This window comes from Rhinatrema bivittatum, unplaced genomic scaffold (assembly GCF_901001135.1).
Source record: "Rhinatrema bivittatum unplaced genomic scaffold, aRhiBiv1.1, whole genome shotgun sequence".
NCBI lineage: Eukaryota > Metazoa > Chordata > Amphibia > Gymnophiona > Rhinatrematidae > Rhinatrema > Rhinatrema bivittatum.
Window position 1 is genome coordinate 149,437 of NW_021820718.1, and position 14,181 is coordinate 163,617.

Sequence of the window (14,181 nt, forward strand, 5' to 3'; positions counted from 1 at the left end):
ACACAGGCCACACCCCACATCCAGTCACACAGGCTACACACTACATCCAGTCACACAGGCCACACCCCACATCCAGTCACACAGGCCACACCCCACATCCAGACACACAGGCCACACACTACATCCAGTCACACAGGCCACACCCCACATCCAGACACACAGGTCACACCCCACATCCAGACACACAGGCAAAACACTACATCCAGACACACAGGTCACACCCCACATCCAGACACACAGGTCACACCCCACATCCAGACACACAGGCCACAACCCACATCCAGACACACAGGCAAAACACTACATCCAGACACACAGGTCACACCCCACATCCAGACACACAGGCCACACCCCACATCCAGACACACAGGTCACACCCCACATCCAGACACACAGGCCACACACCAGAATGGTAAAGGCTGGAAATGTAGGTGTCAGGCACTCATTTTTAACAGCTGAAAAAAAATTAATCCCAAACGGCCCAACTTTTTCTTTTTTTTTTTACTCTTTTGCTGTTTTCAGTTGTTTTTCCTATTTTTCTCTCTATTTTAGTATTTTTCTTAGTTTTCTCATGTTTTGATTTGCCTTTACTCTCCCTTCTCTATTTGGTCCCTCTCGCCCCCTCCAGCTCCTTAATCTCTCTGGCCTCTCTGTCCGTTTCCCTCCCCTTCCTCACCCCTTCTCCCGCCCCGGGCAGGGGGCAGCCCTGATCTCTCTCCCTGCTCCCGGGCTGAGGCCTGAGGGAGGGTTTGTGGGGGGCAGCGCAGTGGCTGCTCCCAGGTTCATTTCTGCCGCCCGGGCTCCTCTCCCTGGCTCCCCCCTCCCCCCCCCCGAGAAGGCAATGCCTCCACGGCACCCACGCTCCAGGTAGGGTAGCCCTGTGTGACCTCCTTCAGGGCTGCTCGGGCCCCTGCCCTGAATGACCCTGCTGGCTGGCCACGTGAGGCCGCCTGCTGCTGACAGTGCCCGCTGGCCTTCACCTCCCCTTGCCTGGGACTTCAGCCTCGTACCGTACCTGCGAGGACGCATCTGACAGCGGGGACCGCTTCGGAGACTTCTTCACCCTAAATGTGTCGCTAAAAACACACAGGGAGAAGGTAAATAAAACACAGAACAGGCAGGAAGCAGAGATGAAACCTGGCCTGCTGCACGCTCAGCTGCTCTCCCTGAAACCCTGGGAGCATTTAGGATGCTCTCAGCCCAAGAACAGGGACGCAAACTCAGGCGGTCCTGAACCACTGCCACTTACACCCAAACTGAGCTGCTCACATGCTACTTTTAAAGGTTTTCTACACTGCTCTTCATGCACTTTTCTGTATTTTATTTGTGATTTTACTGTTACTTGTAATCCTCCCTGAACTACAAGAAAAATGTCCTAGGATTCTGCAGAATACAAATCTGAGTAGATTAAATAAAATAAAATATTGAGACACAGGAAACCGGAAAAGGATGATGTAAGCCGAGCGTGTAAAATACCCTGCCAGCATGCACATCCCGCAGCTCCTGTCCTCACACCCCCAGTAACGCAGCTGAGCGTGTAAAATACCCTGCCAGCACGCACATCCCGCAGCTCCTGTCCTCACACCCCCAGTAACGCAGCTGAGCGTGTAAAATACCCTGCCAGCACGCACATCCCGCAGCTCCTGTCCTCACACACCCAGTAACGCAGCTGAGCGTGTAAAATACCCTGCCAGCAATCACATCCCGCAGCTCCTGTCCTCACACACCCAGTAACGCAGCTGAGCGTGTAAAATACCCTGCCAGCACACACATCCCGCAGCTCCTGTCCTCACACCCCCAGTAACGCAGCTGAGCGTGTAAAATACCCTGCCAGCACGCACATCCCGCAGCTCCTGTCCTCACACCCCCAGTAACGCAGCTGAGCGTGTAAAATACCCTGCCAGCACGCACATCCCGCAGCTCCTGTCCTCACACCCCCAGTAACGCAGCTGAGCGTGTAAAATACCCTGCCAGCACGCACATCCCGCAGCTCCTGTCCTCACACACCCAGTAACGCAGCTGAGCATGTAAAATACCCTGCCAGCAATCACATCCCGCAGCTCCTGTCCTCACACACCCAGTAACGCAGCTGAGCGTGTAAAATACCCTGCCAGCACGCACATCCCGCAGCTCCTGTCCTCACACCCCCAGTAACGCAGCTGAGCGTGTAAAATACCCTGCCAGCACGCACATCCCGCAGCTCCTGTCCTCACACCCCCAGTAACGCAGCTGAGCGTGTAAAATACCCTGCCAGCACGCACATCCCGCAGCTCCTGTCCTCACACCCCCAGTAACGCAGCTGAGCGTGTAAAATACCCTGCCAGCACGCACATCCCGCAGCTCCTGTCCTCACACCCCCAGTAACGCAGCTGAGCGTGTAAAATACCCTGCCAGCATGCACATCCCGCAGCTCCTGTCCTCACACCCCCAGTAACGCAGCTGAGCGTGTAAAATACCCTGCCAGCACGCATATCCCGCAGCTCCTGTCCTCACACCCCCAGTAACGCAGCTGAGCGTGTAAAATACCCTGCCAGCACGCACATCCCGCAGCTCCTGTCCTCACACCCCCAGTAACGCAGCTGAGCGTGTAAAATACCCTGCCAGCACGCACATCCCGCAGCTCCTGTCCTCACACCCCCAGTAACGCAGCTGAGCGTGTAAAATACCCTGCCAGCCTGCACATCCCGCAGCTCCTGTCCTCACACCCCCAGTAATGCAGCTGAGCGTGTAAAATACCCTACCAGCATGCACATCCCGCAGCTCCTGTCCTCACACCCCCAGTAACGCAGCTGAGCGTGTAAAATACCCTGCCAGCATGCACATCCCGCAGCTCCTGTCCTCACACCCCCAGTAACGCAGCTGAGCGTGTAAAATACCCTGCCAGCATGCACATCCCGCAGCTCCTGTCCTCACACACCCAGTAACGCAGCTGAGCGTGTAAAATACCCTGCCAGCACGCACATCCCACAGCTCCTGTCCTCACACCCCCAGTAATGCAGCTGAGCGTGTAAAATACCCTGCCAGCATGCACATCCCGCAGCTCCTGTCCTCACACCCCCAGTAATGCAGCTGAGCGTGTAAAATACCCTGCCAGCATGCACATCCTGCAGCTCCTGTCCTCACACCCCCAGTAACGCAGCTGAGCGTGTAAAATACCCTGCCAGCACGCACATCCCGCAGCTCCTGTCCTCACACACCCAGTAACGCAGTTAATGACAGCGGGTCTAGTCTGCCCAGCTGAGAAATTCCCACAATCAAAGCCGCACCTGACACCACCCCCACGGCTTCCAGCGGGCCAGGATATCCAGCAGCACAGGTGAGCCGCCCACCACACCTGGCTATCTTACACAATGCCCTGCTCGCTCCTAAGGTACCAGTGACCTGGTACCTTAGCTGAGGGTCCCCGGACCATCCCCGATAGCAACTCCTCACACCCCGTCTGGATGGGGCATTGTACTATTGATGAGGGATGCTGCCTTCTCACCTCTCCTGCTAAGGGACGGGCCATACTGTGATTTTATATTATGCTGTCCTGATATTTTGTATTGTTTTCTGTAAACCTCTCTGGATCCCCTCTTCAGAGGGAGAAGGCAGTGTATATAAGTTTGAAATAGGACAGAAGTGTGACTGGGCTGGGTGATTACATTTTATAGGTGTCTGTGGGTTAGCATCGCCTTCCTCTGCGGCTCACTCTGGGGGTGACACAAAGCATCCCAGCAGTGTCAACCCAGAGAGAAGCAGCAGCAGATCCCCCCTTGAGCCCCAGACATACCCCTAGGACAGGGGTGTCATCCCAGGGGCCAGACTCACATAGCACAAGCACCGGCTCAGTTTATTGTAATCATGCAACAGAAATGTACAGTGAAGGAAAAGAGAAAAAAAAAAAACGTCACTGTGGGATGGAATAAGGTAAGGCAGGAACGTGGTCAGAGAAGAATGGGAATTCTGATTAATGGGAAATGTCACAGTGTTAGGGATATAAAGTTAAATTTACTTACAACAGAGAACAGACAGACATGACATCTTCTACCATCCTAAGACAAGGAAGAGAAAGAAAGAGACAGACAGAAGGAACTGACAGCGACCTGCGAGTATGCTCCAGGCTTCCCTGTTCTCTGCTACCCCACAGAGCGCTTTGTATAGCAAGCAAGCACTGCTCCTAGACATGAAACTCAAGGCCAAACATCAGAGCCTTTTCTTGCACTGCTGGACATGCAGATGTCTCAAGGCGAGAGCACAGGGAACAAGCAAGGAACCTTGCTCTGTGTGTTGCTCTACGTCTGTGCAGCGACTGACATGGGCACTAGTATAATGGGAACACTTAACCTCAACTCCGCTCTGCCGCTCCTACTCACCAGCATGGCTGCTTCCATAACATAGAAACGTGACCTTCATCTCTGCTCTCTTGCCTCTATTCTCCATCATAGAAACTGCCTGACCTAGTCTTTTAACTGCTGTCTCTGAGTTCTCCATCTCAGTCAATCACCTGATAACTTTCACACTTAAATACAAAGCCCCATCCAATCGCCACCACTCTGCTCATAGCTGGGTAATGGAGATTGACCTCGTGCAAACCACTCCTTTACCAAGCTGTGAAAGTCAGCAAAGAAGTTTAATTTGTGAAAAGTATTAAATATAATGTAATTCAGTGATAAAGTATTTGATTTCAACTTAAATGTATTCAAATTGTTGATATATCTTAATGATACCACACGCATTACTCAGCAATTTTTCTAAGGGCTTGTAGTTAAAGCTAATTGTAAAGATACATTTCTTGGGTTATTTTAAATTTAGAGATTCAGAACTACAAATTATTCATAGTTTCCTTCATTCCCATTACATTTTTTTTATTTCAAATACTGACATACTTTGAATTTTGATCCCCAAAACATTTACTTCCCAGACTGTCTTTTGGTCTGGTTTCAAACTGGAGGTTACTCTCAAACTGTCTGTACAGATGTTACTTTTTGCAAATCACATTTAATTATTGCAATTATTTTGATTTTTGATATTTTGATGTTTTTCTGATTTTGTGCTTTGTCACTGATGACAGATGGGGTAACAAAGAGCTAAAAACAATTTATTATTGTATCTCAGCCATGAGAAAGCGTAATGCCTCCCCAGGATGCCACGCTTGTTACCGTATTGGCCAATAAGGCAATACAGTTCAGCTGGTACACATTTTGCCAGTCTGCCTCAATTTTCACTCCCCAATATATTTTTTTTTTAATTTAATTATATCTTTATTAATTTTAAAATACAAAAATCAATTGAAGCTTGATACAAGAAAAATGTACACAAATATATATATACACAATAATCAAAACAAAATGGAAAAAGCCACAAAGAAACTACTCCCAAATATATTATACTTTCCCATGCCAATTTACAGGGAATCACTAACCTGTGCCTCAGAAAGATTAATGTTCAGAATCTCTGATTTCCCCATGTTCCCTTTAAAGCCAGAGACCTTTTCATACGCCACCCGATCCTTCATTTCTACAAAGTAAAGAACGTCTTAGATGACCTTTCTCAATGGATACGTGGGGGCTCTACAACGAGGTGGTCACGGGTTGAGGGTGAAAGGCGTAATCTTAGGAAATATTTCTTTACAGAGAGGTTAGTAGATGCATGGAACGGCCTCCCAGAGGAAGAGATGGAGACAAAAACTGTATCTGAACTCAAAAAAGCTTGTGATAAACATAAGGAATCTCTAAAGGAATGGTAGGAATTGTAAAGCTAAGTTAGTTTGATGGATGGGCAGTCATGTTTCTATATTTACTAATTTGGATAATTGATATAAAAGGATATGTCCACTTGCCCCTAGCATCCTGCAGTTGTGTGATTGCAGCAGAAATCACATAATTAGTTTGTTGCTGCATATTTTACAATCTGCTCTATCAACATTCCTGTTAGCTTTAAGGCCTCTTAATTCAAGCCTTTCAACAAAGCTGCAGGGAATCTTCAGTCTCAGCTTTGCTCCTGCTCCAGCCCCTCACCTCACAAACAGCCTTCAGGGAACTGTGGGTATTTTTTTCTTTTCCCCCTAATTTCACCACAAAAATAGAAAAGAAATTAAACTATTAAGAACATAAGAACTTGCCATACTGGGTCAGACCAAGGGTCCATCAAGCCCAGCATCCTGTTTCCAAAAGAGGCCAATCCAGGCCATAAGAACCTGGCAATTACCCAAACACTAAGAAGATCCCATGCTACTGATGCAATTAATAGCAGTGGCTATTCCCTAAGTAAACTTAATTAATAGCATTTAATGGACTTCTCCTCCAAGAACTTATCCAGACTTTTTTGAACCCAGCTACACTAACTGCAGTAACCACATCCTCTGGCAACAAATTCCAGAGCTTAATTGTGCGTTGAATGAAAAAGAATTTTCTCCGATTAGTCTTAAATGTGTTACTTGCTAACTTCATGGAATGCCCCCTAGTCCTTCTATTATTCGAAAGTGTAAATAACCGAGTCACATCTACTCATTCAGACCTCTCATGATCTTAAAGACCTCTATCATATCCCCCCTCAGCCGTCTCTTCTCAAAGCTGAACAGCCCTAACCTCTTCAGCCTTTCCTCATAGGGGAGCTGTTCCATCCCCTTTATCATTTTGGTTGCCCTTCTCTGTACCTTCTCCATCGCAACTATATCTTTTTTGAGATGCGGCGACCAGAATTGTACACAGTATTCAAGGTGCGGTCTCACCATGGAGTGATACAGAGGCATTATGACATTTTCCATTCTATTAACCATTCCCTTCCTAATAATTCCTAACATTCTGTTTGCTTTTTTGATTGCCGCAGCACACTGAGCCAACAATTTCATTGTGTTATCCACTATGATGCCTAGATCTTTTTCCTGGGTGGTAACTCCTAATATGGAACCTAACATCGTGTAACTACAGCAAGGGTTATTTTTCCCTATATGCAACACCTTGCACTTGTCCACATTAAATTTCATCTGCCATTTGGATGCCCAATCTTCCAGTCTTGCAAGATCCTCCTGTAATGTATCACAATCCACTTGTGATTTAACTACTCTGAATAATTTTGTATCATCCGCAAATTTGATAACCTCACTCATCGTATTCCTTTCCAGATCATTTATATATATATATTGAAAAACACCGGTCCAAGTACAGATCTCTGAGGGGGATCCAGTACAATGCTACTAAATTTAATTTTAAATGTAATATTACATGGAAAAGGTCATATTTCGAGCAGACTATCAGTGGGCATTCCCAATTCATTACATACAGCAAGGCTTAAATTGTTTCTAGATACAAAGTCATGATTCCACAAAACATTTCAGATTGACCAATCACAGTCTCACTTCTGCATTTTATTTTAACAAAATATGTTTTAGATCATTATTAGTCAACAGGTCAGCATGACCTAAGTTCTAAGTATAGTTATCTACAAGCACAGCACATTTTGTTACTGATCAGAAAGAATCATGCATGTGTCTAGTTAGGAAACCTTGACTCAGTCTCATTACCTTTTATCTCATCCATAGAGCCAAAAAGACTGACAATACAGACTCATCTAAAACAGGTTAGTGTCTACTTGCGGAATCAAATACCTTTGCCCTATTCTGATCTCAAAACTGCATAAGCTTAAAGCTAAATTGGACAGAGAAGTACAATAAAACCTTTTAATTTTCTCAGTCCTCTAGTTTTTACTATCTGTACAAGTTAGATTAAAATCTAGATAAATCATATATATAATAAGCCATTCTTAGAAGTCTCTTTTTTCCCCACTTATCTTTGAGAAGTGAATTTTACATTTTAAACATTTGATTTAGCAATCATTCTTATGTTAAAAGTTTATTAAACTGAATCTGGAGTAATAATTACAATTAATACAGTGACTTTATCTATACAATCTAATCTTAGTACTATAATTATCCTTTAGTCTGTTTTCTCAGAAAACACCTTCCCAAGCCAGTCTTATTTTCTTTCAAAAATATTCTCAATTTTATTTTATTTATTTATTTATTTATTTATTTAATTAATTAATTAACACTTTTCTATACCGACCTTCATGGTAGAGACCATATCAGGTCGGTTCACATCGAATAGGGGAACTGAACCAAGAACAGTAACCAAAACAAAAGGTTGAACGTGAAAAAGCAAAGTTACATTTAACAGGGAAATTAAACTTGGAGGAAAACAGGGAAATTAAACTTGGAGGAAAAAGATATACAATAATAATAATTTTAAGGAAAAAGATATACAATAATAAATAACTTTTAGTTCTTTGTTGCCCCATCTGTCATCAATGACAAAGCTCAAAATCAGAAAAAGTATCAAAATATCAAAAATCAAAATAATTGCAATAATTAAATGTGATTTGCAAAAAGTAACATCTATAAAGACAGTTTGAGAATAATCTCCACTTTGAAACCAGACCAAAAGACAGTCTGGGAATTCTATGTTTTGGGTATCAAAATCTAAAATATGCCAGTATTTGAAATAAAAAAATGTAATGGGAATGAAGGAAACTATGAATAATTTGTAGTTCTGAATCTCTAAATTTAAAATAGCCCAAGAAATGTATCTTTACAATTAGCTTTAACTACAAGCCCTTAGAAAAATTGCTGAGTAATGCGACTGGTATCATTAAGATATATCAACAATTTGAATACATTTAAGTTAAAATCAAATACTTTATCACTGAATTACATTATATTTTATACTTTTCACAAATTAAACTTCTTTGCTGACTTTCAAAAAACGCTCACAATAAGGACAGAGTAATGATTACACACATATAGAGCAAATGCAGCGTAAACTAATGCGTGGCAAACATAAATCCTTGATCAGTATAAATCAACAATACAGGTTTTTATTAAAATTACAGTCACATCAATGGTGCGCATTGGTTCAATGATTTACAGTTCACAGTGTCGAGACTAGGGCCCCGACACGGCCGTGTTTCACATCGGGCTGCCTCAGGGGGACCAGACACGTTAATAATCTACAAGAAAGAACATCTACAATATTGAGCAGGAGGCAAACAACAGGGTTCAAAGGTTAATTGTATTTATATGTATAGAGAACACACAGAGGAAGATGGTAACAGCAAAATATAGACTAAAAAGGGGGGGGAGAGGAAAAAGAGGGGGAAGGGATAGCCTGAGGGGTGGGGGGGAGGGGGAAGGAGGGGGAAGGAAAAAAGGGGAGAGATGGATGGAAAAAAAAAGTAAATATGGGTAAGGTTGTATTGTCCTTAACCGTCAACCCTCCCACCCCTCAGGCTATCCCTCCCCCTTCTCCCCCTTTTTAGTCTATATTTTGCTGTTACCATCTTCCTCTGTGTGTTCTCTATACATATAAATACAATTAACCTTTGAACCCTGTTGTTTGCCTCCTGCTCAACATTGTAGATGTTGTTTCTTGTAGATTATTAACGTGTCTGGTCCCCCTGACGCAGCCCGATGTGAAACACGGCCGTGTCGGGGCCCTAGTCTCGACACTGTGAACTGTAAATCATTGAACCAATGTGCACCATTGATGTGATTGTAATTTTAATAAAAACCTGTATTGTTGATTTATACTGATCAAGGATTTATGTTTGCCACGCATTAGTTTACGTTTCAAAAAACGCTCACAGCTTGGTAAAGGAGTGATTTGCACGAGGTCAATCTCCATTACCCAGCTATGAGCTATGAGCAGAGTGGTGCCGATTGGATGGGGCTTTGTATTTAAGTGTGAAAGTTACCAGGTGATTGACTGAGATGGAGAACTCAGAGACAGCAGTTAAAGGACTAGGTCAAGGCAGTTTCTATGATGGTGAACAGAGGCAAGAGAGCAGAGATGAAGGTCACATTTCTATGTTATGGAAGCAGCCATGCTGGTGAGTAGGAGCGGCAGAGTGGAGTTGAAGGTCAAAAGGTCAAAAACAGAGGTTAAGGCAAAAAGAGTGTACCCATTATACTACTATGGGCAAACGAACATGGGGCCACAGAATAGAACTGGAAGGCACTTCAAGAAGTCATCCTTCCGGCAGGAACCATCTCAGACACGTATTTCCGTTGCTTGCTCTTAAAAACATCCAATGTCCAGCTGGTCTGGTGGCTGAGCAGCAGCTCCCCGCACTGCCATGCAGAAAGCCTGAGCCCAGGAAGGAGGAGTTAACCGGTCACTGGGAAGGGATAGAACAAGAGCAAATGAAAAATCACAGAGCCGGGGCTCAACAGAGGAGCCAACACTGTCCTCCCCCCATCCCAACCTAAAGTTATGCCTAAAGTTTATTAATAGGTTCCATATTAAGTGCTACAACCCAAGAAAGAGATCTAGGTGTCATAGTGGATAACACATTGAAATCGTCGGATCAGTGTGCTGCGGCAGTCAAAAAAGCAAACAGAATGCTGGGAATTATTAGGAAGGGAATGGTGAATAAAACGGAAAATGTCATAATGCCTCTGTATCGCTCCATGGTGAGACCGCACCTTGAATACTGTGTACAATTCTGGTCGCCGCATCTCAAAAAAGATATAATTGAGATGGAGAAGGTACAGAGAAGGGCAACCAAAATGATAAGGGGAATGGAACAACTCCCCTATGAGGAAAGACTAAAGAGGTTAGGACTTTTCAGCTTGGAGAAGAGACGACTGAGGGGGGATATGATAGAGATGTTTAAAATCATGAGAGGTCTAGAACGGGTAGATGTGAATCGGTTATTTACTCTTTCGGATAGTAGAATGACTAGGGGGCACTCCATGAAGTTAGCATGGGGCACATTTAAAACTAATCGGAGAAAGTTCTTTTTTACTCAACGCTCAATTAAACTCTGGAATTTGTTGCCAGAGAATGTGGTTCGTGCAGTTAGTATAGCTGTGTTTAAAAAAGGATTGGATAAGTTCTTGGAGGAGAAGTCCATTACCTGCTATTAATTAAGTTGACTTAGATAATAACCACCGCTATTACTAGCAAAGGTAACATGGAATAGACTTAGTGTTTGGGTACTTGCCAGGTTCTTATGGCCTGGATTGGCCACTGTTGGAAACAGGATGCTGGGCTTGATGGACCCTTGGTCTGACCCAGTATGGCAGGTTCTTATGTTCTTATAACGTTCTTCCTAATATTTAATCTAAACCCTCCATGCCAAAGATACATAGAAGATTATAAGGAGGAAGATGTTGATGCGGGAGATTTTAACCTGATCCTAGAGAGATCCTGGACTGCTTTGAGGGAGCTCTCTGTTGTGAGTGTGGACCCTTGGGCTTCATCGGGGTTGGAGCCCTGCAGGTCCCCACTGTGGGCAGGTGGCGTTAGCTGAGGCAGAGGCCCAACAGGAGCTTCACCTGACCCAGCACTTGTTCCCCTTAGGTTGAGCCCTTGGGTGCCGGGGCTGGCCTGTGATTCGTTCTCCGAAGAGGAGAACGAATCACAGGCCAGGGTCCAGGGTAGGCTGAGAGTAGAACATATACAAAACAGGCAGTAGTCAGGAAGAGGCGGTGTCCAGACGAGGTCGGAGGACAAGCTGAGGTCGGAGGCAGGCAGCATACAGGCAAAGTCAGGTCAAGCAAGCCAGGGTCAGAGGCCCGGAAGAGCACAGACAGGCTGGAGACACAGACGACACCAAGGAACTGAAGACTGAACAAGATGACCTGATGAAGAACTGAAGAGGCAACCAGGAAGACAGATGAAAAAGGTGAAGACCACAGAGCTGAAGACAAGGACGAGGGCCGCAGGCCTGGAACAGAAGACGAAGAACACTGGAACCGAAGCACAGAACTGGAATCAAAAACACGCTGGTACAGGGGACTCAGGAACAGAGATGCTGCCAACTCACTCCACTGGAAGCAGGTTGCCCTGTTACCCAGGCAAGGGCCTTTTACAGGCCAGGACTCTGACATCATTCTCAGAGGCCGCAGGGCTTTTCCTGCCACGATCCCTTTAAATCATAGCACGTGCACTCGTGCCTAGAGGAGGCAGGAGAGAGAGTACAGCAGCTGCAGTCTCTGCTGCATAGCGGCAGCAGTTCCAGGTGGCATGTGTCGGGGCCTGGTTGGATGCGGCAGGCAGCCACGCAGCCTACTATGGGGCCTACCGCGGCGTCAGGGGAGCCCGAGTGTGGGCTGGGACTGGGGATAGAAGCGGCGGTCCGCGGAAGCAACCCACCGAATGCAACAACTCTCCGTCACGCAAATAGTAACACTGCCACTTTGAGCTGTGGAACTAAACACAGCCTAAATAAATAAAAATTAAACAAAGAGAACCCCCATAAGAGAGCACGCAATACCGGACCCGGTTCTGCTGGGGACAGTGGTCACCTGAGCTCCAGTGATCATCACACAATGTATTCTAGTAAGCAAAGGCAGAGAGGATGACAGAAAGGGCAGAGTCCTGGAGATGGGTCAGAGAAGAGCTACCAAAATGCATGAGATCTAAACATGGATTCCCTAGAGGAGAGGCAAGACAAGGGAGATATGATAAAGATATTCAAATACCTGAAGGGTTTTAATAGTCCCGAGGAAGCAAACCTTCTTCCAAAGCAAGAATGTTCTAGGACAAGGCGTCACAATATGAGGCAGGAAAAGCAGAAATATTGAACAGACACCTAAGCCGAGATGGGAGAAGGACCACTATTAGCCTGCAGGATTACCTGGGGTCGTTCAGAAGAGTAGGTTTGTCTTGAACTAGCAAACTTGTGGATGAGGCACTGGTGCCGGACGGGATAAACTTTAAGATATTAAAGAAGTTGACCGAGGTTCTGGTATCTCCACTGATAGATCTGTTCAATCAATATTTGGAGATGAGAGCGGGTGTGGAGGACTGGAGATGAGCAGATATTGTCCCTCTTCCTATAAGCAGAGAGGAGGATGTTAACTATAGGCCAGTCAGTCCACCCTTAGTAGGAAAATGAATGGACACTCTACGGAAGGAAAGGATCCAAGGCCACATAGTTTGATCAGATTTGTTTGACATATTTTCCGAGTAATAAATTTCTTTTACTGACCAAACAATTAGATCAGGGAGAGGTACTGGGTGTGACATTCATACATTTTAGCAGTTTCTGACACTATCCCGCACAGGAGGTTCATATATTGCCCTGTCTGAGTCCTTGGTGAGACCTCACTTGGAATACTGAGTACAATTCTGGAGACCCCACCTTCAAAAGGATATAAACAGGATGGAGTCAGTCCAGAGGGAGGCTACTAAAATAGGCAGTTGTCTTCATCCTAAAGCTTATGAGGACAGACAAAGATCCAAACATGTATACCCTAGAGGAAAGGCGAGATAGGGGAGATATGATAGAGACTTTCAAACATCTCAAAGGGTTCCATGCACAGGAGGTGAGACTTTTTCAATGGAAAGGAGGCTCTAGAATGAGGGATCATGGGATGAGAGTGAAAAAGGGGGGAGACTCAGGAATAGTTGAGATGAACATCATTCTTCTGCCTTGTCATAGCCACATTGGTTACCTGTAGAGCAACAGATAAAACTTAACATTGCCCTCTATATATTTGTATATAACCCATTCCTTCCTGACCCTCCTTTTTTCTGACCCTTCCTTTCCCTCCCCATTTCATTTATCTCCCCTCCCCACTTTCCCCCTTAGATTACTTTTTGATTTTAGTTTAGTTATGCTGCTATAGTTATCTATATTATATTGTTTTACATTATCTTTTTATTAGCTAAATAATTCGTTCTTGTTACTGTTTTATATTGTTTAATGTAATTTAGAATTCATCTATTATTATCCTGTTATATGTACACGCAATTGCGTATTTTTGTTCCTTGTACACCGACGTGATATCTTTGATGAGCGGCGGTATAGAAAAACCATTAAATAAATAAATAAATAAATAAATTAACAGGTGAGTTTTAAAAGCCCTTCGTGCACCTAATCCGGGAGATACGCAGGTGTCTTGGGCCGGCGTGCACCACACGGATTTTCAGAAGCACCCGAGTACGTGCCTATCTCCCGGTACGCGCACAAATCACAAAGTTACAAAAGGGATGGAGCGTAGGCAGGGTCTGCTCAGAGCACGGGCATTCCACAAGCTTTATTTCTGCTATGGATGGTGGGTAAGTTTTAAAATAAAATAATAAGGGATTGGAAGGGTCAGGGCTAACAGGATAAAAGGGAGGCTATCTAGCTAGGAGGGTTAGGAAGTCCTATCCTTTACTGGGACGAACTGGAAATGAACTGGGAAACAGGGAT

The 14,181-nt window shown here is 44.9% G+C and overlaps 1 protein-coding gene across 2 annotated transcripts in view; it reads right to left on the reverse strand.

Moving 5' to 3' along the window:
• LOC115082010 (transforming acidic coiled-coil-containing protein 2-like) overlaps positions 1–14,181 on the reverse strand; it is a 193,583-nt gene that overhangs the window by 115,593 nt on the left and 63,809 nt on the right. For both annotated transcript variants that reach the window (XM_029586271.1, XM_029586270.1), the window contains exon 5: positions 1,016–1,076. In XM_029586271.1, coding sequence (XP_029442131.1) covers positions 1,016–1,076 — 61 coding nt within the window. The remainder of the gene's footprint in view (positions 1–1,015; positions 1,077–14,181) is intronic.